Source organism: Sciurus carolinensis, chromosome 16, assembly GCF_902686445.1.
Source record: "Sciurus carolinensis chromosome 16, mSciCar1.2, whole genome shotgun sequence".
NCBI lineage: Eukaryota > Metazoa > Chordata > Mammalia > Rodentia > Sciuridae > Sciurus > Sciurus carolinensis.
In genome coordinates this window covers 49,442,209-49,466,309 of record NC_062228.1, presented here as the reverse complement: position 1 = coordinate 49,466,309, position 24,101 = coordinate 49,442,209, and the positions used below count along the sequence as shown (strand labels likewise).

Sequence of the window (24,101 nt, the reverse complement as noted above, 5' to 3'; positions counted from 1 at the left end):
GGCAAGAATGACATGGCATTGGATAGGCACTCAAATTTAAGAGCGCAAGACTTGAACCAGCCTGTGTGGACTTATTCCATCTGCCCCTTCCTGGTTGTACCCTGGGTAAGTTCCTTGTGATCTCTGCCTCATTTTTCCCATCTTGAGTGATTAAAACCCATCCCTCGAGCACTGGGGTGCAACTCAGTGGTAGAGCATTTGTCAAGCACATGTGAGGCCTGGGTTCAATGCAGGGCAACCAAACAACCAACCAACCCCACCCTCACTTGCCTTTTAAGGATATTGTGAAGAACAAGAGTGACACCTCACATAAAGTGCCTGTAACACTTTTGGTATGCAGCTAGTACCCAATAAATATCAGTTTTGTTTTGTTTGGTATTGGGTATTGAACCAAGGGCACTGTACCAGAGCTATATTCCTAACCCCTTTCACATTTTGAGGCAGGACAGGGTCTCACTAAATTGCCCAGGGTGGCCTCAAACTCAGGATCCTCCTGCCTCAGTCTCCTAAGTTGCTGGGATTGCAGACATGCACCAAGCACTGAGTCACACCAGACTGTGTGTATGTGCCTGGTTTTAGCTAGTACTAAAATCGATTCCTAGGCTCCTATCCTAGGGGCTTTCTTCAGTAGGGAGGGATTAGATCTTGGAGGATCTGTGATTTGAATGTTACCCTTGGTCAGAAGTGCAGACACATTTGTGACATTGGAAGATACACACACTGGATACTAGGGTCTTTCCTAAGAGGCAGGTACTGTTGTCATTTTGTAGATGACAGGCTCAGAGAGGAAGGTCATACACCAAGTAAATATGGGACCTGAATTTATAGCCATGACATGGGCGCCTCAGGGAATTCCACAGAAAATTAAACACAACACGCTGAAACACAAGATGTTGTGTTTGATGAAAGAAGCTGGTCTTCTCATCAAACCAGCTGTTTAAATTATGCTTCTCATCGGGCATACCACTGCGGGAAGGAGCGGGGAGAAGGCCTCGACCATAAGAAGCCTTTTGTTTCCACAACCTGAATTATTTTGTGGGAGCCTCCTCCCACATGAGCATGTTGAACTGCAGAGGTCCCAAGTGAGGGGGAGAAGGGATCTGAGAGTGGGAGTGGGCAAAAGAATCGGGATATTCATAACACGGAGGGCTGTTGCCAAGGGTAACCAGACAGACGTGGGACACTTTTCCCAGAACCCAAACCTGATCTGCCCTGGTATTAGCATGTCTGAAGTTTTGTAGTACCAAGACCCAGAAGAACCCAAGCAAGGAGGAATGGATGGGTCCGTTGATGGATTTGGAGATGGATGAGTGAGATGTATGGAGGACTCAACAGCCAGACAGGGGACAGGGGTGAAGATATGGATAGATGGATGTTGGGTGTTAGATGGACAGGGAGATGGCGGATGCCTGACAGAGGAATGGAATGGGACACGGGGTGGATGATGATTGGGTGTGAGGATGAGAAAGGTAGAAATGGTCAACTAATCAAGTCGCGTAGGCAAGGTCACAAACTGGAAGATGTGATGTCACCAGAGATCGCTGAGGTTATAATGGATGAACAGAAGTGGAAAGGCAGACCAACGAGAAGGCTAGGTCCTCATGGGGCTTGTGGACCGGGTGTGCTGCTAGAGGAGTGGCCTCCCTGGGTGAGCACTACGCAGTTCATAAACCCCTTTGAAATCATTTCTTATCGTTCTCAAAGGATCTGAGAGTCCCCAGCTGACTCCATGTCAGACTTTCCCATTCATCAGGTCCTGTCCCCCACCACCTCCAAAATGGGAAAACACACATAATTTCATGTTAATTAACAAAATATTAATGACCTCTCCTTCCCTATCCCTGCTGTAGCAAGGCCAGCAGATCCCAGGGGCTAGACAGCTGCAGCCACTCCTAGACCTGTGTCAAAACTTCCAGGTGAAGTCCCGAGAGCACATGGCATCTGGTCAAGTCCTTGGCTCATGTGTGGAAAGGGGCATCAGGAGCTCCCTGGGCCCTTCGAAGGCCCACAGGTTCCTGAGTGGGAGCCAGGAGAGCAGGATGGTTCAACCTGACCTGGGCCTTGGCTGGCCGCAGCCGCCCCCCACCTCCCACCTGGATGCTGACTGTGGTGGCATAACTGAGTCGCCTGGCTGGGGGTGGTGGGGGCTGGGGCTGGGGCGGTGGCGAAGGTGCCCTTGATGTGGGGGCAGAGGAAGACCAAGGACCCCGGGTGCCTGCAGGGGCCTCTCCCCCAGGCCCCTGCCGCCGAGCCAGGCTCTGGCTGATGTATGAGGCTGCCAGGTACCTGGAGAGGGCAGCTGCATTGGGGCCCAGGAGCTGCCGTGTAGGGGGTGGGGGACTCTGGGGCGGGGAGGAGTCTGACCTGGCAACAGGAGTCACAGGAGGGCTTCCTGGTTTGGATAAAACCATGGTGGTCTGAACTGGGGTGGGTAACAGGCTCTGAGTGTCCCAAGAGCTTCCTCGCTCAGGTAAAGGTGTGGTAGCTGGAACATGGATGTTCGTGAGGTTCTGCTGCCCCAACAAAGGCGCGAGTTTGGCGGCCTGTGTGTCCACGAGGCCGTGCTCCGGAAGCAGCGGTGAAGCACCTGGGCCCTGGATGTCTGGAAGGCCTCCCTGCTTGGGTGAAGGTGGCAGAGCTTGGTTCTGGATGTCCGCAAGGTCCTGTGGCAGGGGCGAGGGTGTGCCAGCTGGAACCTGAACGGCCGGGAGTTCTTGGAATAAAGATGGTGGAGCCTGATGGTCCAGGTGGCCTCCACGTGCAGGCAAAGGTGAGGTACCTGGAACCTGAGTGTCTGGTAGGTCACATGACAAGGGAAGTGGGGTGCTGGCTGGACTCTGATGGGCCAGGCTGTTTTCATGTGTCAGCAAAAGGTGGACAGCTTGGACACAGGCAGTGGCTGGGCGCTGATCATCCCTGGAACCTCCGTGTTCAGTTCCTAGGATGCTGGTTGGGTTCTGGCTGTTGCGGGGGCCTTCTTCTTGCCCGGGCAAAGAGCTGCTGGCTAAAACCATGCCATCAGAACAACTTCTCTGCTTGGGCAATGCTGTGCTGGCTGGAACCGGGATGTCCGCATGGCACCCTTGCTCAGAAAAGCAGGTGGCGGATGGACCCTGAGTACCCGTGCAGTTCCTAGGCATAGGCAAAGAAGCGGGAGCAGGAACTTGGCTCTCCAGGTGGCCTTGCTCAGACAAAGTTGAAATAGCTGGGTCCTGGACGTTTGGAAGGCCTTCTTCCTGGGGCAAAGGTGATGCCGCTGGAGCCTGGACGTTCCAGAGGCTTCCTTGCCCAGGTAAAGGGGTAGTAGTGGGAACGTCAATGCCCAGATGCTCTCGCTCAGGCAAATGTGAAATGTCACGACTCGGGCCATCGTGGTGGCCTCCCGGCCTAGATAAAGGTGCAGCAACCTGAACTCTGGCAGCAGGGCCCAGGGGGACTGATTCCTGGGCACACGTCAGCGGGAAGGCCAGTTCACATACCAGCACGTGTCCAAAGGCAGGCAGGGGCCCTGTGAGCAAAGTGCATGAGTCAGGACTGATTCTGTGGCCAACCCTTTGCTGACTGAGAGCAGCACCTGAGCCATCAGATCCCAGTCGGCCCTCCACCATCTTTGTCCCCAAACCTCTCAGATGTTTTGGTTCCAGTGCCCCAGCTTGGGCCACCTCCACTCACCACATACCCACCCAGTCCTCACCTGGCTCGACCTGCTCCTGGGGCAGGCATGGGGATGGATGGGGCTGGGCCAGAACCCGTGGCCGGCGGCGGGGGGCATTGGCTGATGCCCGCGTCTCGGCCCGCTGCATCTGCTGGATCCGCTCGCTGTAGAGCCGGGCCAGCTCTCGCACTCGGGACGCGGTCCGCTCTGAATGTGGGGCTGCCGCCTTCCCGCTCCCACTGCCTCCACCCAGATCTGAGTCCTCCAGGATCAGCAGCGGCTCTGGGAAGCCTGGCCGAGCCAGCTGCCCCTGCTCCAATGCCTGCCATGCACTCCGGATCTCTGAGCAAGAGCGAAATTCCAGCTCATCTGGGAATCCCTGAGCTTGGGTGATATCCCGGGGCTGGAAATCTGGGAATGATATCCCTTCTCCTTCCTTCTCCTGTCCTGCCCTGCTTCCTGAGGGAGGCTCTCCTAGCTTCCCAGGATTGCTTCCAGGGAACAGTTCTCTCCTGAGGGCTAAAGCTTCAGCTGGCTCCTGCAGAGGTCCTGGGAGCCAGGAATCACAGGGAACAGGAGCATTGGAAAGACTGGGAATGTCAGGCACACTAGGTATGGATGGAAGGCAGGGCATTTCAAAAACACTGGGGATGTCAGAGAGACTGGGAAGGCAGGGAACTTCGGGAATTTCAGGGAGGCTGGGCATGTCAGGAATCTTGGTAAGGCTGGGAATGTCGGGAATTTCAGCTGCACTGGGACTTTCAAGGCCCTCTAAGACATGGAGTGGGGAAGGTTCCCTTTCATCCATCTCCAGTTCTTCCTCTTCTTCCTCCTCTTCTGAAGAGTCCCGGCTGGGCAGGGCTTGGAATGTGAGGGGTTCGTTGTTGCTTGGCACTTGGGAATCTCTGGGGAACTTGGGATTGTCGTGGGTGTCTGGCTGTAGTAGGCACGGGAAGAAGCCAAAGATATCAGGGTGGGTTGGTCAACCAGGTCCCTGGTCTTTGTCTGCCCAAGTCATAATCCCAAGAATATGCTGGGCACTGTGGCACATGCCTATAATCCCAGTGGCTCAGGAGGCTGAGGAAGGAGGATCATAAATTCAAAGCCAGCCTCAGCAACTTAGCCTGGCCCTAAGCAACTCAGCAAGACCTTGTCTCTAAATAAAAAATGAAAAGGGGTTGGGGGTATGGCTCAGTGGTAACTGTCCCTGGTACCAAATCCCCAGTACCAATAGAGTCCCAAGAACACTATGATGAGAGATCCACAGCTCACCCCAGGATCCCGGAGGCCTCTCTGGTTTAGCAGTTCCAAGATCTCTTCAGTGATTGAGGTTCCAGAGGGGTCCAGCGAAGGGGGCCCAGCATCCTCCAGGTCTTCAGGGGGTCCAGAGGCTGGAACTGGTGTCTGCAATTCTGAAGGGGAATAGAGCTCCCCTTCGCTGCCAGCATGCTGTGAGAAGAGTGGGTGGAAGGCACGAGCCAGCAGGACCCCGTGTCCCCCTTCCCCAGGCCCTTGATTTTGGGTCCCAGTACCCTCCTTCAGTTAAGGGAATGCAAGCCCCAACACTCTTATTCAGACGCGGGATCTGGGAACTCGAAACTTCCTTTTCCACAGACCCAGACCCCCAGTCCTTGCCTTAGGATATTTCTTACCTGGAATCCAGGCTTATCTGGAGATGGGAGAAATGAGGAAGAGGAAGGAGAGAGACGCAGGAAAGAGTCATTCCTTATCATTAATGAGTAACCCCATCCCCTTCCTCCATCCACCCTGGCTATCCCCTGGGGGAAGAGAAGACAGACCAACAGACAGGGATGACCAGTCACTGACCGTTCTGTGGAAACATGGCATAAGGGTCCTTCATTGGCTCTGGGGGAGGATACAGGGATATCAGGAGCCTAGTTCTCTGTGGATTTCAGGGTCACCTCTAGGTGGTAGACACTTACCAGACTGCCTGCGGCCACGGCGACCAACAGAGAGCCCTGGAGATGGAGCTGTGGGAAAGGCAGGTCAGAATCCTGTCATGAGCCTGACTCCAAGATCCTGGGAGAGGAGGGGCTGCGGGCCAGCACTCAGCACTCCCCTCGTTTACCTGTATTCCTCCGGCCAGGGGTGAAATTTCTAGCATCTCGAGGTTGGGGAGACCCAAGTGGGGGTGTGAGGGGCTCTGGGACAGGCTTACTTTTTGGAGCACCTGTGGAGACAGTTTGGGGGCTACAAGCCTACTTTTCCTTGGAAGCAATTCCTCAATTCCCACATCCTCCCAGCCCGAGGCCCCAACTCACAGTGCAGGCTGTTTTCCAGGAGAACTTGCTTTGCCTGAAAGAGACAAGGACCAGGGTCAAGGGGGCCGGTCTGTGCGCACCACGTCGTTCTCATGAACGGGTGCTTCTGCACGTCAGGCCTGACATGGCTGATGACCACGAATCCTCACCACCACCCTGGGAGGTGGCCACTAGTATTCCCCCAGGTAAGGAAATTGAGACCCAAAGAGGTTAAAAATGACTTGCCCAAGGTCACAAAGCCAGGATCATGGTAAAGCTTGGATTCAAACCCAGGTAGTGTAATTCTGCATCTTTAGCAATCATGTTATAGGAGTGTCCCTGCCCTCAGAGGGTCTTCTGGTACTATGGGGGCAGGGTCTCCAGCACTCCAGCCTCTGGTCCCACACAGTGGCAGGAGCTGTACCTTGGCAGGAATGGAGGCAGGGTGGTTTTCGAAAAAGAGGCGCTGGAGACAGTGAATCCACAGCCTCTTCTCTTCTTGGTTCTTGGCCTGATGGTACGATGGAGTCAGGAAGCCAGGAGTGAAATTTATTGGGGGACCCTGCCAGCCCAACCCAACCCTATGCTCACCTGGAGCAGATGCCTGTGCTTGGGAATGGTCAGATCGGACACCTTGAACCCTAGAGGGTCTCGAGAACTCTCGCTTACACTCAGGTTGCAGCACTGAATGAGGGGCAGGGAGGGGGCTGGCTCAGAGCCCTTTAAGCTTAGCCCTGAGCCTTGTGGGTATTAAGATTATCTTAGATACCCTTGGAGGTGTGTCTGGGCCTACGCCCCCAAAAGGATGCAATGTAAGATCTTCTGCTGGGTTCCCATTCCCACCAGGGCCCCCATGGTTCCCCATGAAGGTGCCTGCCTCATGGGCAGATCCAGTCTTCCCTTGCAGATCTCACCCCATCACTACTTCCATACCCCACTGGCCCTGCCCCCCCCACAAGCCTCAAGCCCCACTTGAACCCAAGAAAACGTGTCACTTTTATGCCAGGCTGTCCTCCCCCGCTTTAGGTATACAGGCACAAGGGCACAGAACACACCTGGTAGGTAACAGTTTAGCCCCGGCCCCATGCCCAAACTCACAAAGATGTGGCCCTTGTAGATGTACTCTGGCCCCCGGCGCTTGGCCACGAGCAGCATCCGTGAGAACAGGAAGAGCAACCGCTCACCCCCTCGCAGCCGGGGGCCGCCCCCTCCGCCACCTCGGAAGGCGCCCTCCAGCACCAGCTCCCCGAAAGCACTGAGTTCTGGGCCAGTCCAGCCGCCCAGCCGCCGCTGCACTTCCTACTGGGACACCACCAGGAACAGAGACAGGCACAAACGGGTGGCACACACATACACATGCCACCAGGGGGTTAGCGACAGGGACCCGCAGTCTGAGCCAACCCTCTCAGGCTGCCTCGAAGCACTGACCCCTCCCCTCAAGGCCCACAGCGCACTCCCCTCGGCCAACCCAGCCCACTCTCGGGCCACCTGGAGGCGGGCCGCGTGCTCCTGCTTGCGCTTCATGTCATTGATGTACCAGGCGACTGCCGTCATGGACACAATAGCTTCCTCCACCATTTCTCGGCCTCCAGCACCAGGGCCCTCTGCCCAGTGCTTGCCTAGCTCCTGCCCCACCGCCAGCAGGCACACAGGACAGGGAAGAAAAGAAGAAAATGAGTCACAGGGGAGAAACGCAGAGGAAGGGGCAGACAGAGCACACCCGACTGTGGAATCAGGTGCCAGTCCGACTGCCAGTGAGGCCTGACGCCACACACTGGCCCAGTTTCCGGGGACTAGAGGCCTCCCCAGGGGCAGAGTCTAGCAGGGAGGGTCAGAGGACAGCTCTGCAGGCCTGGCTCAACTCCTGCTGGAAGCACCAGGTGACCAATGGATGAGCCCTTGCCCTCCCCCCGTCAGGCCCCCAGGGGCCACAGCTGACCTGCAACAGCAGATGGTACTTGAGGATGCGCTGAACAGGTTTCAGCAGGAAGCTCTGCAAGGGCAGTGAGTGACGAAGCTGGGCCTGGCGCTCCTGCAGCCACAGGGCTGCTGGTGGAGACAGTGACAGCTCCCGGAGCAGGGCCAGGGAGCTGGGGGCACAGCACAGGTCAGGGAGGAGCAGCAGCTCCAGGGGTGAAGCTGGAAGGGTTCAGCAAGTGGCCAGAGTCTGGGGATAGTCAGGGTCTGGCCAGGGGCAAGGGCACGCGGGGAGGTCAGTTACTGTCACAGTCTGGCAGGGGTTGGAGCTGGGCTGGCCAGAGGGTACAGGGAGGAGAGCTGGCTCATCAGCCTAGGGCTCAGCAGGGGCTCCCCACCCCTCACCTTGGGTAGTTCATGCAGTACAACGTGTAGATGTCAAAATCTTCACTCTGCAGGAGACAGGCGAGTCAGGGAAACCCCAGCTCCCAGCTCCTCACGGCCCCCTCCAGCCTAGCCCAGGCCTGCTCCCCACTGCCAGGCTGGTCCTGGCAGAGAACCCCGGCCTTACTCACCCTCTGCACAAAGCACTCAGCGATGTCCCCTGCACTGCGGCTGCCCTCCAAGTCCTCCAGGAGCTCACTGTGGGGGAGGGGAGGGGGAGGAACTGTCTCCATGTGTCCCCCATGGGAGGGACAGGGGCTAGGGTTTGATGATAGCTAGGATCTCTCAAGGGGGTGTCTTGTCCAGAGAAGGGGGCCTCTGATGGCTACAAGGGATGCTGCAACCTGCTTAGACTTCGGACAGCTTCACATTCCTTAGACTGAAACCTTGTCACAGCTGGTATGAACAGGGGTGGGGAGGGTGGGTTTATGTCATGACCTAGAAAGGAGCACCATGGCCCAGGGGGGAGGGTGTTGTGACTGCTAAAGTCATGACCTCATTGTGATTCTGAGACCTCACCAAAGCACTCAGAGATGTCATGATCCTTGAACCTAACACCCTCCTCACTAGGATGACCAACCACCCTGGTTTGTCCAGGACTAAGCAGTTTCCCAGAACAAGGGACTTACAGGGTTAAAACTGGGAAAGTCCTGAGCAAATCAGGACAAGTTGGTCACACAATGCTCATATGGCCATGACCTTCAAGCCCTACAAGACTCTTGGATTCATTGTGAGCCCAGACCTGACACTGCGCTGAGACCCACTTGTGATGACTGGCTTCCGTCCTGATGTTTGGACATCATTCACACCCTTAGATTCCTGTCCCCTACACCCCTGGGTCCTCACTGCCCTATCATGAGCTCTGCCTGATGTCACCATACCCCATGTGCCAGCCTGGACAGAACACTACGGGGCGCCAAGGTGTGAGTTTGGACATAGCCCGACAGCACCCAGCACCCCTGCTGCCCCACCTCACCTGCTGAACTCATAGATGTCCTCAATGTTGGCGAACAGGGTGCCCATCTGCTCCACGCTCAGCCCCAGGACCCCGCCATCCAGCAGTGGACCCAGGTAGTCCTATGGGGATGACTGGAGTTACTGGGGCCAAGGGCCTGTCTTGAGTCCCCATCGCCTTCGGATGCTGGCCCACCTCACCTCCACGATGCTGCGTAAGTCCCGGACGTAGGCCCGCTCTGTCTCCACAATCTCACGGGCCACACGCTCCAGTCGTGAAGGTTTTGCTGAACCAGAGATCTCAACAGGAGATAGATGCAGGCGAATGGGGGGGCCTGGCAGGGGCTCTGGCCTGGAGGCTGAGCAGGCTGGGGTGGGCCCTGGAGCCAGGTCTCCCTCAGAGCCCACGGTGCTCAGGGATGTGGAACTCCCAGAACCTCGAGGGGAAGCCATGGCGGAGGCTGCAGGGGCTGCTGGGATGCAGATGGGGGGTCAGGGGTTCTCCCTAAGTGCCCCCTCCCACAGCCCACACTCACCTCCCCTGGTCAACAACCTCTCCAAAGGCTTCCTCCTCTTCCTCTCTGCCCCACCCATCTCATTTTACTCTACCACTCACAGGAATATAAACCCCTCATGCCCTCTGACTGATGTCCACACTCAGATCCACAGGCCCCTGTAAGAAGTGGCCAGGGCAGATCTCTCCAGCCGGCTCTCTTCCCCCTGCCACCCCTCATCTTCCCCTGGGCTCCACTCACACTCAACGTCTTTCAATTACTTAAAACAGTAGCTCTGGGTCTTTGCACAAACCGTTCCCAAGGTGGGGAACAGTCTTCCTTGTCTTTGTCCAACTCCTTCCTCCTAACCTTTCAGTTCTGGGTTTGCTGAAGCCACCTCCAGGAAGCCTGACCTCCCAGACGGGACTCCCACAGTCCAGTCCCGGGTGTCTCCACCACAGCCCTGGCCACTTGGTCCCAGGTTTTCCCCTCAGGACTGTCCCTGATTGTGAACAGCTGACTCTCCCAACAGACCAGGAACTCCATGAGGACAGGGTTGGGTCATCTTGGTCACCCTGTGTGGTCAGCATTGTCCAGCAATAGACTAATCACAGGGCTGCTCAAATTTTGAATGAAGAAACAAATGCCCACAAACTCTACCTGTCCTGGTTGCTCACCTGCTGGAGTCTCACCCACAGATGGGCACTCACAGACTTGACCTCGGTGACCGCACTGTGGGCTGGGGCTGGGTTTGGACAGGCTCAGTCCACGGGCTCCCTCAGGCATGGCTCAGAGGCAGGGCAGCAGCAACCTGCAGAAAGACCCCCTTCTTGGGTACAGGACCCCACAGACCTCCTAGCCTTCCATATTCACAGATGGGCCTCTGGGAATTGGAAGGCTGGGCTAAATCCTGGGAGGGGCCCCTTGGGAAGAACTAATAAGAAGACAGGCAAAGTGACAGGAAGAGAGGGATAAGGAGAGAACCTTGAGAAGATGGAAAGGTTGAGACAAAGAATGAAAAGAGCAAGTCGCAGAAGCCAGGAGTCCCGTCTGCCTGGAGTCGGAGAATCAAGGATCCTGGGAACGTTCGAGTTCTGGCTGGAGCCGAGGGCTAGGGGCAGGGCTGGGAAAAGCCGTGGGCGGGAGGCCGCGGGGTCCCAGGGGAGGGCGGAGGCTGGGGGACCGGATGCCAGGGTCCTGCAGACGGCTCCCTCCCCCGCTGAGGACTGCGCGCTGGGGCGCTGGCCGCAAGCCCTCCACCCGCCTCTAGTCGATCCCTCCAGACCCGATCACCGTCCCGGCCGCCGAAAGCTCCCCAGCGCCTTCCTACACCCCTCAGCCCCAACTCCCGCCGGCGCCTCCGCTCGCCCCCGGCCGGCACGCCCCCTCATTGTTCAGCAGCGGCGCCGCCCCCTCCCCCAGCCCGCCCGGGCCCCTTGCCTCCTCACCTCCCGGGGAGCTGCCAGCCCGCGCCCAGAAGCCGAATTCCCAGTCGACTCTAAACCGGTCCCCAGGGAGGCGCGGAGCCGGGACTTAGGGGTGTGAGCCTCGGGCTCTCAGGCTCCAGGAACCAGAATCCTGGATCCCTCGGAAAGCGGTCCGGCAGTCCGAATTTTTTGGTGTTCTAAGTGGGGGGTGCTGGGAGCCTCCACTCTGGAGTCTGGATGCGGGCGCTGGGGACCCAAACTCCTGAATCTTCTAGGTAGGGCCGTAGTTGGAACCCGGATCCGTGAATTCCCCTAACTCTAGGGGCCGGGACTAAATCACCTCGAGGCGGGAGCGCAAGGGGTCCCAAATTCCTGGGTCCCCTGGAAGTGGTGGTTGCTGCAGCCCAAAGCAGATTAGCTGGGGCGCTTGAGGTCCGATTCCAAGTTTCTCCAACCCGGGGGTCTTGGGCTTGGTTTTCTGAGAACCCTTGGAGGGAATGTGCGGTCGGGGATCCTGAGTTCTAACGCGGGTGCGGGACGCTCGGCCTCCAGGGTCCCGCGGAGCTGACGTCCCGAACTCCTGGCTCCCCCAGGAGGGGGCGCTGGGCACCTGAGGTCCTCGAGCAGGGTCGCGGGGGCCTGGACTTCGAGGTTCCTCAAAAAGCAGTGCAGAAATTCCAGACTCCCGGGTCCGAGACTTTGGACCCCTCTGGCTCCGGGATGGATGGCACCGGACTTCGGTGGCTGGGGCAGCGCCACATCTGGGGCGGGAGAATCGGGTCCCAGTTGTGGGGCGGGGGGCAGTCGCCGGAGGCTTCCCCTCCCCTTCTGCTGCCCGGGCTCACATCCTGTTCCCGCCTGTGAGGGGGAGGGGCCACCTTCCGGCAGGCCCGCCAACGAAGGGTTAAGACCCCTCCCCCTAGAATCTGAATATTCATGAAGAGGCGAGTACTCGGGCAGGCCGCAGCTCCGCATTCCAAGGGCCTCGAAGACTTTTCCCTTTTACAGCAAGGGCCTGCGAGGCGTGAGAATCCGGAACTGGTCGTACTCTTTTTCCTATTGGTCAATCAAAGGATTTCTATTTGCATATACAGTATAGGGCGGGATCTTCCCGGAGAGGTCACGTGGCTAAGAATGACTGAAGGACTCGGCGGCGCAAGGGTGCGGCCGGAGCTCCAGTGGCGCAATCGGTTAGCGCGCGGTACTTATAAGACAGTGCGGGCGGAGCGATGCCGAGGTTGTGAGTTCGATCCTCACCTGGAGCACTCTTTTTTTCCCTAAATCAGGAGCATTCCTAGCTTTCTCATCAGTTTTCTTACTTACACGTCTTGTGAATTAACCAGACGTCTACATCACTTATAGGAATGAACATTTCCATCTGAATTTTTGGACTGGAAAAACTTGGCGACGGTCGGTTGGGAAAGTGTTCTGTATGGTGGGAAGGTGCCGTTTCCATTCTTGCCGCCAGAGGGAGGTACCGCCTCTCATCAGATGTCCTGAGCTTCGAATTGAGTCTGCAAATCTGAGTTTATGACTTTTTTTTTCCCCCCAGTGTTGAGGATGGGATTTACCTAGTTTAAGACTTTAGCGGTATGACAGGCTGTGGGTCCTCAAAACTGTATGAGAGCTTTGCCGCTTTCTCTATATTTTTTCTCTTTTAACCCTCTCTTCTCCGTCTCTTAATCCATTTTTTAATTTCCGTGGCGGTACTGGGGATGGTACCCAGGGACGCTTTACCCCTGCACTACATTCCCCACTTTTTAAAGTTTTTTTTTTTTCAGTTGTCTATGGAACTTTATTTTATTTATTTATATGTGGTGCTGAGAATTGTACCCAGTGCTTCACACATGCTTGGCCAGTGCTTTACCACTAAGCTACAATCCCAGCCCTACTTCACCCTTTTTAAAAATTTTTATTTTGAGACAGGGTTTCAGTAATTGCGGAGGCTGGCCTCAAACTAGTTATCCTTTTGCCTGAGCCTCCCAGAAGGCTGGGATTACAGGTGTGCACCATCACACCGGTTCGACTTGTTTTTCTCATATTTCAAAAACTCATTATGTGCCAGGTTCTGGTTAGTTGTGGTGATACAGTGGTAAACAAGATAGGTCTCTGCCCCTGAGGACTTGACATTCTACTGAGAAGGCAGAATGTGATGAACCTAAGAATTTTTTTCTTTTTTGCAGTACTGGGGATTGAAGCTGGGGGCGCCCTATCACTGAGACACATCTCCAGTCCTTTCTATTATTATATCTTTAATTTTGAGATAGGGTCTAGCCAAGTTGCCCAGCCTGTCCTGGAACTTGGGACTTTCCTGCCCCAGTCTTCCAAGTGGCAGGAATACAGTCCTGTGCCACCACTGTAGCAGAATGAAGTACATTTTATATGTTAGGTGGTGATAAATATCATGGAGAGAGTGGAACAAGGTAGGGAGGATGAAGAGTGGAGGGGGATGTCAGTCAGGGATGATCTCATCTGAGCAAAGACCCAAGGGAAGGGAGTAAGCCTGGGGGACATCAGGGGGTGATCCAGGCAGAGGGTTAGCCTTACAGCCAGCATAAAGGCCCTGTGCCCACGACGTGCCAGATGTGTTAGTGGAGTGGCTAGGAAAGCAGTATGATTGGGTTATGTGGTGTGCTGGGGAGCAGATGGGAGCTAGGTTGTGAAGGCTGTGTGGAGGACTTAGCACTTTGCCTTTTTGTGATCTGCCTCAGGTGTCCTACCCTAGTTTGTCTCCTGGGGGAGTGGGGAAAGAGAACAGGGACTGAAGCAGATCGAGGAGGCTGCTATGAAGGCTCAAGTGGTAGAGGCTGGATGGGACCAGGAGGAAGAGGTCGTGGGGGAGGGCGGAGCTGGGGGATGAATCGTTTGTCCATTTCTGTGTATTTATTTTGAAGGTGGATCAGGACTGCAGTTGGCCTGAGGTATGGGTTCAAGACAGGTGACAAGGGACTCCCAGGTCCCAGGTGTCTGGCCTGAGTCCTGATCACTGGTGGTGGGTGTCATTTTCTTAGACGAGGATTTTTTTGTTTTGTTGTTTGGCTGGTGCTGGGGATTGAACCCAGAGCTTTGCTTAGCTAAACAGGAGCTCTGCCACTGGTTATACCCCCAGCACAGGTTTTATTGTTTTGGGAATCAATCAGAGATTTCTGCTTTCTGGTGTTCGTGGTTTCAGCGTCCACGTCTCTTTCTGCAAATGTTTTGGCACTGCTCACTCTTGTTCTCTGCCTTCGGGTCTCTGAGTTCCTGTTTCTTTCTCTCTCTCTCTCTATCTCTCCCACATACCAGGGCCAGCGCTCTTTCCCACAAGGGAGGCAGTTTCCTGGAAGAGAAGACCAAAGGTCAGAGCCAGCCAGTGGGATGAGGAGAGGGACAAGGGAGGCCTGAGGAGGGGAGGAGAGAGAAGAGGGTAAATGGCTGCTGGGCGAGAGGAAAGAATGAGGAGGAGGAAAATAGATCGGGGAGGGAAGAAAGGAGAAGGGCAACTAGAAGAGGGGATAAGGGACGGGAGAGGGTGGGAGGCTGGAAGGGCTGGGGGAGAGGAGTACTGGGAGGGGAGGGGCTAGAAGAACTGGAGGCAAAGGGGGAAAGGGAGCAAGGGAGAGGGAAGTGGGAGGGAGGAGGGAAAGTGGAGAGAAAAGAGGGGTCAAGGGAGGGAGGGGACCGCGGGCGAGGGGGCGGGGCGCAGGTCTGACGCGGGGCGGCTTCCGGGCGCGGCGCCCCTACCCCGGGGGGCGGCTCCCGACGCCTCTTGCCTTGTATGGTCCGGGGACGCGGCTCCCAGGGCCCCGCCCGGACGCGCGTCCAGGACCCACGCACACCGGCCTGGAGAGGCCGCCCCGGCTGGAGTCCCGGGCCTTGCATTCCCAATGTCCAGACGTGCCCGGATTCCGTAGTCCTGAACCTCTAGATCCCGCCAGGCCCCAATCCTGTATTTCCGAGGACCAGGGTCCCGGGACGCAGAGGTTCACCATGCGACCCCGAGCGTCTAGATGGCAAGTCGTGTCTGGATTAGAAGCGACACAGCCCAAGATCCCAAAGTGCTGAGATTCTAGACTCCTGGGACTTTGGGCATCCGCCCCCAGCAGCCTGGAGGTCTGAGTCCCCCAGGTTCAAGCGCTGAGGCGGCCCCAAGGCGCCCAGCCGCCCCCGCCCGCCCTGGGCTCGCGTTCCGGCACATTCCGTCCTCTCAACTCCGCCCGTCCCGCCCCCCTTGGCCCCGTGGGGACGGAAACATCCCGTCCCCGCCCGAGCTAGGTCAAGGAGCCCGACGAGACGCGAGCGCAGCGCAGCGCCCCCCACGCCCTGGGAACTGGCTCTCCCGGTTCTCACCGGGTGACTTCACCTGGCCCCGCCCTCTCAGGTGAACGGCCGGGTCCGCCGACGTCACTTCCTGCCAGGTAAGCGCCGCAGGCGCTCGGCTTTGGGAAGGTCAGTCGACCCTATCCCGCTCCTAAGAAATGGTTACATCATCCTTCCCACCCCGCTAACCCTCTAAACGGCGGAAAAAACCAGAATTCGTTTACACAGATTCCTTTTATTTAAAAATTTCAAAAAAAAAAAAAAAAAAAACCCACAAAAATAGACTTTTAGATAATATATATTAATATATTATTATAGCATACTTACAATAATTATACCATTGTTTCTGATATTACAAAAAGGAAAATACAAGGGAAGCAGACGACCCAATATATATAAATAACTATAAAATCTTATTAGAATAAATAAAGTCGTCATAAATAAAGGGCCCACTGGCTTGGGAGGAGGGATTTGGCAATGACTTTGGCTACTTGCTTGTGGAGGGAAATTTGAGCACCAGGATTCTCCCTCGGGGAGGCTCCAATCACCAAACACTGGAACCTCGGGACTAGGAAAAAAAACGGGAGGGGACCATAGGGGCCTACTATTCACAGCACAGAGTCCAGGAGACAGAGCTGGGCAGAGGAGAGGGCTCACTGGTTCCCTCAAATATGCTACATGTTTTTAAGAACCTCAGAAAACACTGTCACCCAACACCATGAACACTGAGTTTGCACACTGGGGACCTGCCCCAGGGTGGCGCGGGGAGTGGGTTAATGCATTATGGAATGTGGGGGGAGGGCCACGTGATTAAATTAGGAATCCCCCAGTTTCCCACAGCACAAGTGTCTCCCCTTGAGATCCAGCTGATGTGTACTAGGCAGGCACTTGTCACTCAGAAACAGAGATGCGATTGAAGATAGGGAGTCGTCGTGGGGCTGCAGGTGGCTGAGGTGGCACAAAAACCCCAGCCTCAAAGACAGGCGAGTCAGATCCCCCCAGGCTGCTGCCACTGCTGGCATATTCATCAGGGTCGGATCCCAGGGAGTGTGCAGAAGGGCTCCGAGCCAGGCCACCCAAGGGCCCCCAGATGCTGCCAGGAGTGGCTCTTCGGCAAGAGGGGCAACAGGCTGGGGTGGGGTCCCTTCGGGCCACAGGGGTCCCAGGGGCAGCAGAGAAGGCAGAAGGTGAAAGTGGAAGGTCCCCAGGTGGTGGTGGGGAGCTGGAGGGCGAGAAGGAACATGAGGATAGGGAAGGACCTGCCAGGCCTGGTGGTGGTGGAGAGGTTCGGCGGCCAGAGGGCAAGCCAGAGAAGCTGATGCTCTGGCGAAGCACATGGGGGGTGCCAGGGTTCGCCAGGTCCTCGCTGGGGTTGTGAATGAAGTGGCACCGTGAGCCGTAGGGGCAGCGGCCCTGGAGGTAGAATTTGTGGCAGAGTTCCGTCTTGTACTTGGGGTGGCGATTGGCCTGGCGCAGCTCACCCAGGCCATGGGCAAACTGGCACTTGGCCCCATAGCGGCAGCGCCCACTCTCTGAGAAGGTCCGACACAGCTCAGTCTTGTAGCGGGAGGAGGTGGTAGGGGTCGCAGTAGGCGAAGTGGGTGAGGGCGACTGCTCAGGGCCCGGGCGGGGAACAAGGGGTGCAAAGCCAGGGGGTGGGGGCACCCAGCCACAGCTGCGGCCCTCCACCAGGCTGGTAGAGCGACCAGGCAGGCGGGAGGTGACCCCGGACGAGCTGGAGTCAGATGAGTTCAGGCTCCAGAGTCCAGAGGACTCAGTTCCTCCGTGGTCCGATGACAGGTCAGGGCTCAGCGACAAGAGGCTCTGTGGGAACAGTGTTCGGTTAGGACATCCGAAAACGCAGGGTGACGCCGCGCCCCACGGCACAAGAGCCTGCCAGTCCGGTTTGTGGGCTCCCAGCCTGAGCCCCACCCGATTACACAAACTCTTGGGTGCCAGATCCCAGGTTCCCGATAGGGAGGTTCTGGGTTTATCCACGACTGAAGCCCATCCTGAGGGACCCAGGAACCCCTGCCCCCCCCCCCATGTGTCAAGAGGGGGTCCCAAAGTCAGGGCACACCACTGTTCCTCAATTTTAAGGCTCCGGGCCTGCCCGGGTACGATCGCACATCGGGTTCTCCAGTTTCATGACTGGAGGCGCCAGGCAAAGCTGACCCCGGAGACCACGGCTCTGGTTTTAGGAACTGATTCCGAGAGGAGGCAGAAGTCGGTTCCCCCCACCGTGGAACTTCAACCCCAGAAACGCCTCCGCGCAAAACCGCGCCCTCGGCAACTAGGGGGGTGAACCAGGTGTGGGGGCCATTTCCGCTTCCAGGCAACCCTAGTTTGAGAAAAGTGCGCCAGCTTTCCTTCTCCAGAGCCGCCCCACCCGTGTTTGGGCCGCGACCCGGGGGTTGTGGGCTCCATTTTCACGTCCTGATCATCAGGCTGGTCTGAGAAAAGAGGCAGACGGCCCCGGCCCGAGTTTGCGGCGCTAGAGGAGTAGAGAGTCGGGCGTGCGGTCCCCCGGGAATGTCGGTCGGAGTGGACTCACCTCGTAGATGGCAGTGAGATCCATGGCGGCGCGGGTGGCCATGAAGGGCGGGCCAAAAGTCGGAGCGCTGAAGTCAGGCTGCTGCGGGTGGCGAGAGCCTGCATCTTATAGGGCCAGCGGGGGGCGGGGCCACGAGGGGCGGGGCCAGAAGGGGCGCTTCCCGGACGCGCGCCCGCGGCATGGCCCGGCGGGCCTCGTACCAGTTCCCTTCCGCCCGCCCCCGGCGAGGATGCGCCTGAACTTGGCCCGTAGGCAGCCACGACCCAGCGGGAAAGCCTGAGATGGGGCGCTAGAGACTAAGGCGCGGAGGGAACTGGGGCAGGGGTGGGGGAGGGGCTCCAGGGGCAATTGAGAGGAGCAGAGGCCGAGAGGGTGCGCTTGCGACACGGACAGTCTGGGGAGGGGAGAGACAGTGGAAGAGACAGAGCTAAGACGAAATGCAGAGAGAAAAACAAAGACAGGCACACAGCAAGAGACCTAGTACATCTGGGCGCGGTGGCGCACACCTGTAATCCCAGCGAATGGGAGGCTGAGGCAGGAGGATCACAAGTTCCAGGGCAGCGTCAGCAACTTAGTGAGACCCTCAGCAATTTAGTGAAACTCTGTCTCAACATGGGGGAAAAAAAAAAAAAAGGCTGGGGGTGTAGCTCAGTGGTAAAGTAAAGCACGCCTGGGTTCAATACCCAGTCCAAAAACGACGACACAGGGAGAGACTGGGAAGAGGAGGAGGTGGGTAAACCAGAGACGGTCCTAAGAAACAAATTCAGGAGAAGCGGGACGGGAGGGGCACATAGGGAAACGGGGAAAAAAGGAGAAAAACTGTGAGAAACACCTGCAGAGAGACAGAAATCTGCCGGGGCAAAAGGAAGAACGGAGACCGACGGATCTGGAAGGGAATTCTCTTCGCAGGCTTCACCTGGTGCAGCATCACCAATAGCCTGAATCAGCAGACCGAGAAGAGTCGCCACATCTCATTAGCGGAGGAGGGGGTTGGGCGAGGTCCCAGATACCTGGTGTGGTTGAAAAGGGCAGCTGTAGCCCATCACCGTCAAGTTGATAATGGCACTTTGATTTCTTCCGGGTGGGCCATTGTTCTAAGCGCTTTACATACATTAATCCCCACCACCACTCACGGAGGTATTATACCTATTTAAAGCACAAGGAAACCGAGGTTGTTACTTAGTTTCAGCCACCTAATTACTTAGCAGCCACCTAATTTCAAGACATTTAAAATTAAGATGTTTAACCTGGGGGGGGGGGGCGGGAACTGGACCGGCGGGAGGTCTTTATTATGGAGGAGGACTGCCTGGATTGAGTTTTTAAGAAATGGGAGGTATGGGCTGTTCTCAACTCTTGAAAGGGCCTTGAAGAGGGTGCCCTGCAGGAATTCTTAATTTTCGACGATCACCCCCCCACACATTGGCCAAGCCCTTTATTTTCAAAGAGTGAAAACTCTTAAGATCCGGGCAGAATATTAACTTTCTTAGCGAAATCTTGATGAGCTGGCTGCCTTGAGTGAAAAGATGAGGGTAGACAGAAATCATTGCCGTGAAGCGCGGTTAAGACGGTGGAAAGGTCATTCTTGCAGGCTGCGCGGCGGGCTTGTATTGAGGTGGGGAGATCTGGCCAGGCTCTACGCGAACTTGCCTCGTCGGAGCACGGGGGGAATCCCTAGTGTGGCGCTTTCGGAGGCCAAGGGGCCTTCCTGGACCGGTCCCGTGAGCGGGGCGGGCCGCGGGCGGCTCTGGCACGGTTGCGGCCTCCCGCTCGCCCGTGACTCACTCGCGAGGGGCGGGGGAGGGGGGGCTTCCTGGAAGCCGTGACGAGGAGGCTCGGCCGGGACGCCCGGGTTCCTCTCCTGTAACCAGGCTCCGATCTGCTGTAAACAGAGCCTGGGGACAGGGGGAAAAGCGGCGGGAGGGGGTGCGAGGAGGGGCGCGGGCCTGCCTCCCGCCCAGGCCAGCGCTCAGGGCCGCTCGCTGTCGCTGTAGGGACTAAAGGGGAAACCCTGAGAGGGGGGCAGCCCGGGTCCACTCTGGCCTCGGTGCTGGGGGAGGGATCCCAGTTTCGATTCCCGGGAGACAGGGCGCACGTCCCACTCCTGAGTCAGCTCGGCCCCCTCCCCTCTGCCATCTGCTGAGTCATCGGGACGGGAGCTGGGACGCCTGGGATCGGGCCACTCTGGCAGGGCGGGACGACCCCTTCTTCCCCCAAAGTCAGGAGCGACGTGTGAGGCTCGCGACGCTAGGCCTCGGCGCGCCTCCCGGGACCTGGAGGGTCGAGGCCCCAGGCCCTGCTCCGTCGGACGCAGGGGTGCGGACCTCGCTCCACCCGGGGTCCAGGCCCCAAACCCTCCTCCCTCGGCCGCAGGAGTCGGGGTACCCCGCCCCCCAGGCGCCCTGGCAGGAGGAAGTTCAGGGCAGGACTCCTCCCCGCTCCCCACGTAGCCAGCGGGAAAATCCGCGGCTCCTGCGGCGGCCGGGAATCCCCTCTGGAATGACTGGGGAGGGACATGGCCGGGGTCCCGGGCCGGGCGCCCCGACGAGGTCCTGGGCGGGCGGGTGGGGGTTGGGGGGAGAAAGGGGCGGAAACCAGAGAGGCTAAAAATACAACGAGCACTTCCGGCTGGGGGAAGGACAACGGAGAGCAGAGTTTCCAGAAAAACAAGCGGGGACGGGAAACGCGGGGGTGTGAGAGCCCCTGGAGTGTGCAGGCGAGCAGGGGACCGTGTGCTCACGGCACGTGTGCCTGTCTGTGTGTGCGCCCGGGCGACAGTGGGGGTGGCTGCGTATGGGACTGCCGGTGCCTAGCACTAGTGGGACTAGTGTGCACCTGCAGGTGGGAAGTGTGCGCCCTGCATCTCTGGGTGGAAGCTTTGCAGTTGGGGAAGTAGGTGTGGGGCTCGAGTGTGCCGGGTTTCCTGTGCGAAGGGCTGTGTGCACACGATCCCCAGGGTCAGGACTCTGAATAAAAGTGTGAAACCACCTGTCTGTGTGATAGATGGACTAACCACCAGCGCCGGAACCCACTGGATGTGGGGAGGACACTCAGTTGTCTTTGAGTTAGATTTATGGGACTGAAACGTCCATAGCCCTGAGCTACTGTGGGATCTGGATGACTAAGGGTGTGTAACTCCTCACAGGTGCCTGGGCAGCGAGGTACTGACTGTACCTGTTGCTGTGACTGGGGTCGGGAGACACATGTCCTTGAAGCTGGGTGACTTCTCAACCTTGAAGTCCAGGGGACTGCAGCTATGGCTCAGTGTGTACCCCTCTTAGGTGTGTGAGTGCTGTTCACATGTGTTTGTCCTTATCTGTGGGTGTCCCCGAGGCTGCATGTGCATGACGACATAGTAGGCCAGTGTCTGGATGCAGTTCCTCTGTGGGCCAGTCACAAGGCCGTGAAACTGGTGAACTTTGGTGCCTGACGTCTACAGCGCGCGTGACGGGGAGGGTGGTTGGCGCCCTACTTCATGTGGCTGTTGATGTGTCTGCCTCTGTGGGCAGCACAGACATGCACACACCCGCACCTGAGAACCTGTGTCTGAGCCAGTCTTATCTGTCCCCAGCTGATGAGGCCCTGCTGCCACTGGGCCGATGGCAGGGCTGAGTCAGCCCCTGATGGGCAAAGTGTGTGATGGGGTAACCGATAGCAGGTTAAGTGGTGGCTAGGAGGTTGTTTGTGTATTCACATGGTTGAGTTGTTCATTTAGAGTTTGTTTGTGGGACTGCCAATGGGATGGGATCCCTGAGGCACCAGGTGATGGGTTACACTAGTCTCTGCTGAGGGCGAGGGTGGTGTGCGCCTGTGTGGTGCCTATGGTCTGTGCTGCCCTGTTTGTGGTGTGTGGTGGCTGTGCACACATCTCATACCCCCTGAGCATCAGGCCATGCACCCTCCCTCTGGGCCTAACAACCTAGCAAAAGTCAAGTATTCACTCCATGATCTGCCTGAGCTTCCTGTCCCGTACCAGCTCCCTGTTCATGCTCACCAGCACATTCTTGCCTCGGGGCCTTTGCATTGCACTTCTCTTCCTGGAATGAGCTTGTGGATTCCCTCTCCTTCAAGTTGACTTTAGCACGTCAGTGAGGCCTGCCTTGACCTCTGTTAAGGAGTTGTTTTTTTTTGAGACAGGGATGGGGTTTATTACATAACCCAGGCTGGTTTTGAACTGGATTCAAGAGATCCTCCTGCCTCAGCCTCCAGAGTAGCTGGAATTTCAGGCATGTACCACTGTTTCTGGTGCTTAGTTTTTTGTTTTTTTTTTGTTTTTTTTTGGGGGGGAGGGGTTCTTTGGTGCTGAAAATCAAACCCAGGGTCTCACATATACTAAGCACATGCTCTACCATTGAGTTACACTATCAGCCCTCCAACTTAAATAACTTTGTCATCAATTTAACATAATAAACATGTTACATCTAGTTATAAGCCAAAATAATGATCACAGAATTACTACCCAATGAAGGTTTTCAATAAATCGACAATTTTCCATATGCGAATCTTTTTTTTTTTTTTTTTCCCCTTTTGCTGTGCTGGGGATTGAACCCAGGGACACTACTACTGAGCCACATCCCCAAACCTTTTTATTTTTTATTTTGAGACGGTCTCCCTATTGCCCAGGCTGGCCTTGAACTTGCTATCCTTCTGCCTCAGCCTCCTGAGTAACTGGGTTTACAGGCGTGTTGATCTACCAGGTTTCACTTGATTACACAGCCTCTCATTAGAGTATCGGCTTCAGCACAGAATCCAGGGCTCTTGGATCACACTGTGGAGCTTGGCCCACACAAGATGCTCAGCATTTGTCAAGTGGATGTGGCTTCCTGGTACCTGTGTTCCACTGTTGGGGATGCCAGATGGGCATCTTTCACCCACTGCCATGGTATGTCAACGTGACGTCACGTTGACACCACCCAGTGGAGCCAGCTGCGCCTGTCTTCTTGCACATATGCTAATGAACTGACATGACACATCTCTGCCAGTATGTGACGTGTGCCCCTGGGCTGGGAGCTGATAGGCTCTGCTGGGGACAGAGTTAGCATGTTTTTAGTTGTATGAAAGATAACTAAATCCTGTTAGGCAGAAAGAAGACTCTATAGAGATTAAGTAAGTGAAGAGATGTGTGTCGGTGCCCACGTGACAAGGACTAGATGGTGGTGTTTTGTTGCTATACTAGGGATTGAAAGCAGAAGTGCTTCACCACTTAGCTACACAGCCCTTTTTATTTCATTTCTGAGACAATGTCTGACCAAGTTGCCCAGGCTGGCCTTCAACTTGGAATTCTCCTGCCTCAGCCTCCACAGTCACTGGGATTGCAGTGCGCCCCTGCACCCAGCTATGGTCAGTTTTATGTGTCAAGTTGGCTGGGCCACAGCCCCAAATTATTCAGTCAAATGCTAATCAAGGTGTTGCTGTGAACTTTTGTAGATGTGATTCAAGTCCATCATCAGTTGACTTTAGGTGAGGAAGATCAGCCTAGGTAAGTGGAAGAGCTGATTCAGTCAGACAGGGGCAGGGCTAAGGCTTCCCCGGAGAAGACAGCCTCCTGTGGACAGTGCTTCAGCTGGTCTTCCTGCCTGACCAGCACCAGGGCTTCAAGGAAGCTCCAAGGAAGGGATTTCCTGGGATGTACACACACAGCTGGCAGCATTCCAGTTTCCCAGTATGGGACAGTGAATCACAGAGGTCTCCATGGTCTCAGGGTTTTCTTACAAACATGGGGTCCAGCAGAGGAGGCTGCTGGGTGATGACATGGGAACCAGGGCACTGAAGGTATTGGGTGGGGCAGTTCCCCGACCAGGCTGAGTCACTGGGCCTTTCACACCCCAGCAGCTGAGCCTGGGCCGGTAGCTCCACCCGGCATTTGCCCAGGCGTGAAGACCATGGCTGAGCTCCCCAAAGCTGGTTCTGCTGTTGGGGACAGGGGAAGCCTGGTGGGGCCCTCCCTCTCTGAAGCCCCCTCCCCAGGACCTTCTTCCCGGAGCTGGGTTCTTCCCCAGGATGGATGATTCACACCACTGGGGCCTTTTCACTTCTCCTTTGGGGCTAAAAATACAGGGACCCAGGCATCCAGCTGGGCCAGGCTGCTCCACAGATTGC

The 24,101-nt window shown here is 56.7% G+C and overlaps 2 protein-coding genes and 1 non-coding gene across 4 annotated transcripts; 1 reads left to right on the top strand and 2 right to left on the bottom strand.

Annotated features, from left to right (window-relative positions):
* Positions 1 to 804: 804 nt before the first annotated feature.
* Plekhg2 (pleckstrin homology and RhoGEF domain containing G2) lies at positions 805 to 12,097 on the bottom strand. 2 transcript variants are annotated; one of them, XM_047529646.1, is made up of 19 exons: positions 11,174 to 12,097; positions 10,403 to 10,536; positions 9,433 to 9,701; positions 9,254 to 9,354; positions 8,409 to 8,475; positions 8,239 to 8,285; positions 7,856 to 8,006; positions 7,405 to 7,542; positions 7,015 to 7,215; positions 6,508 to 6,600; positions 6,341 to 6,427; positions 5,938 to 5,971; positions 5,745 to 5,846; positions 5,599 to 5,646; positions 5,483 to 5,521; positions 5,308 to 5,324; positions 4,928 to 5,104; positions 3,695 to 4,592; positions 805 to 3,508 (listed from the first exon to the last, which is right to left on the bottom strand). In XM_047529646.1, the coding sequence occupies exons 2-19, from the start codon at positions 10,509 to 10,511 to the stop codon at positions 1,959 to 1,961; spliced, it is 4,128 nt and encodes a 1,375-aa protein (XP_047385602.1). In that variant the 5' UTR covers positions 10,512 to 10,536; positions 11,174 to 12,097; the 3' UTR covers positions 805 to 1,958. The 2 variants fall into 2 exon arrangements, with proteins under 2 accessions (XP_047385602.1, XP_047385601.1); XM_047529645.1 differs by lacking the exon at positions 11,174 to 12,097 and adding an exon at positions 10,710 to 10,914 and having other exon boundaries at positions 9,433 to 9,704.
* A 227-nt stretch (positions 12,098 to 12,324) lies between these two features.
* Positions 12,325 to 12,417, top strand: Trnai-uau (transfer RNA isoleucine (anticodon UAU)). The gene is given in 2 exon segments: positions 12,325 to 12,362; positions 12,382 to 12,417. It is a non-coding gene; the product is annotated as a tRNA-Ile (tRNA).
* A 3,322-nt stretch (positions 12,418 to 15,739) lies between these two features.
* Positions 15,740 to 18,141, bottom strand: Zfp36 (ZFP36 ring finger protein). Its single transcript, XM_047530078.1, has 2 exons — positions 18,006 to 18,141; positions 15,740 to 17,275 (listed from the first exon to the last, which is right to left on the bottom strand). Exons 1-2 carry the CDS (start codon positions 18,045 to 18,047, stop codon positions 16,343 to 16,345), a joined length of 975 nt encoding a protein of 324 aa, XP_047386034.1. The 5' UTR covers positions 18,048 to 18,141; the 3' UTR covers positions 15,740 to 16,342.
* Between the last annotated feature and the right edge of the window lie 5,960 nt (positions 18,142 to 24,101).

What these genes read in the sequence shown, in the direction of transcription:
- Zfp36 (XM_047530078.1), bottom strand. Translation starts at nt 18,047, where the DNA reads ATGGCCACCCGCGCCGCCATGGATCTCACTGCCATCTACGAG. An exon ending in ATCTCACTGCCATCTACGAG is followed by an intron (nt 17,276 to 18,005) that starts GTGAGTCCACTC and finishes CTGTTCCCACAG; the next exon opens with AGCCTCTTGTCGCTGAGCCC.
- Plekhg2 (XM_047529645.1), bottom strand. Translation starts at nt 10,511, where the DNA reads ATGCCTGAGGGAGCCCGTGGACTGAGCCTGTCCAAACCCAGCCCCAGC. An exon ending in TGTGGGTGAGACTCCAGCAG is followed by an intron (nt 9,705 to 10,402) that starts GTGAGCAACCAG and finishes TCTGCATCCCAG; the next exon opens with CAGCCCCTGCAGCCTCCGCC. An exon ending in GACATCTATGAGTTCAGCAG is followed by an intron (nt 8,476 to 9,253) that starts GTGAGGTGGGGC and finishes CCTCCCCCACAG; the next exon opens with TGAGCTCCTGGAGGACTTGG.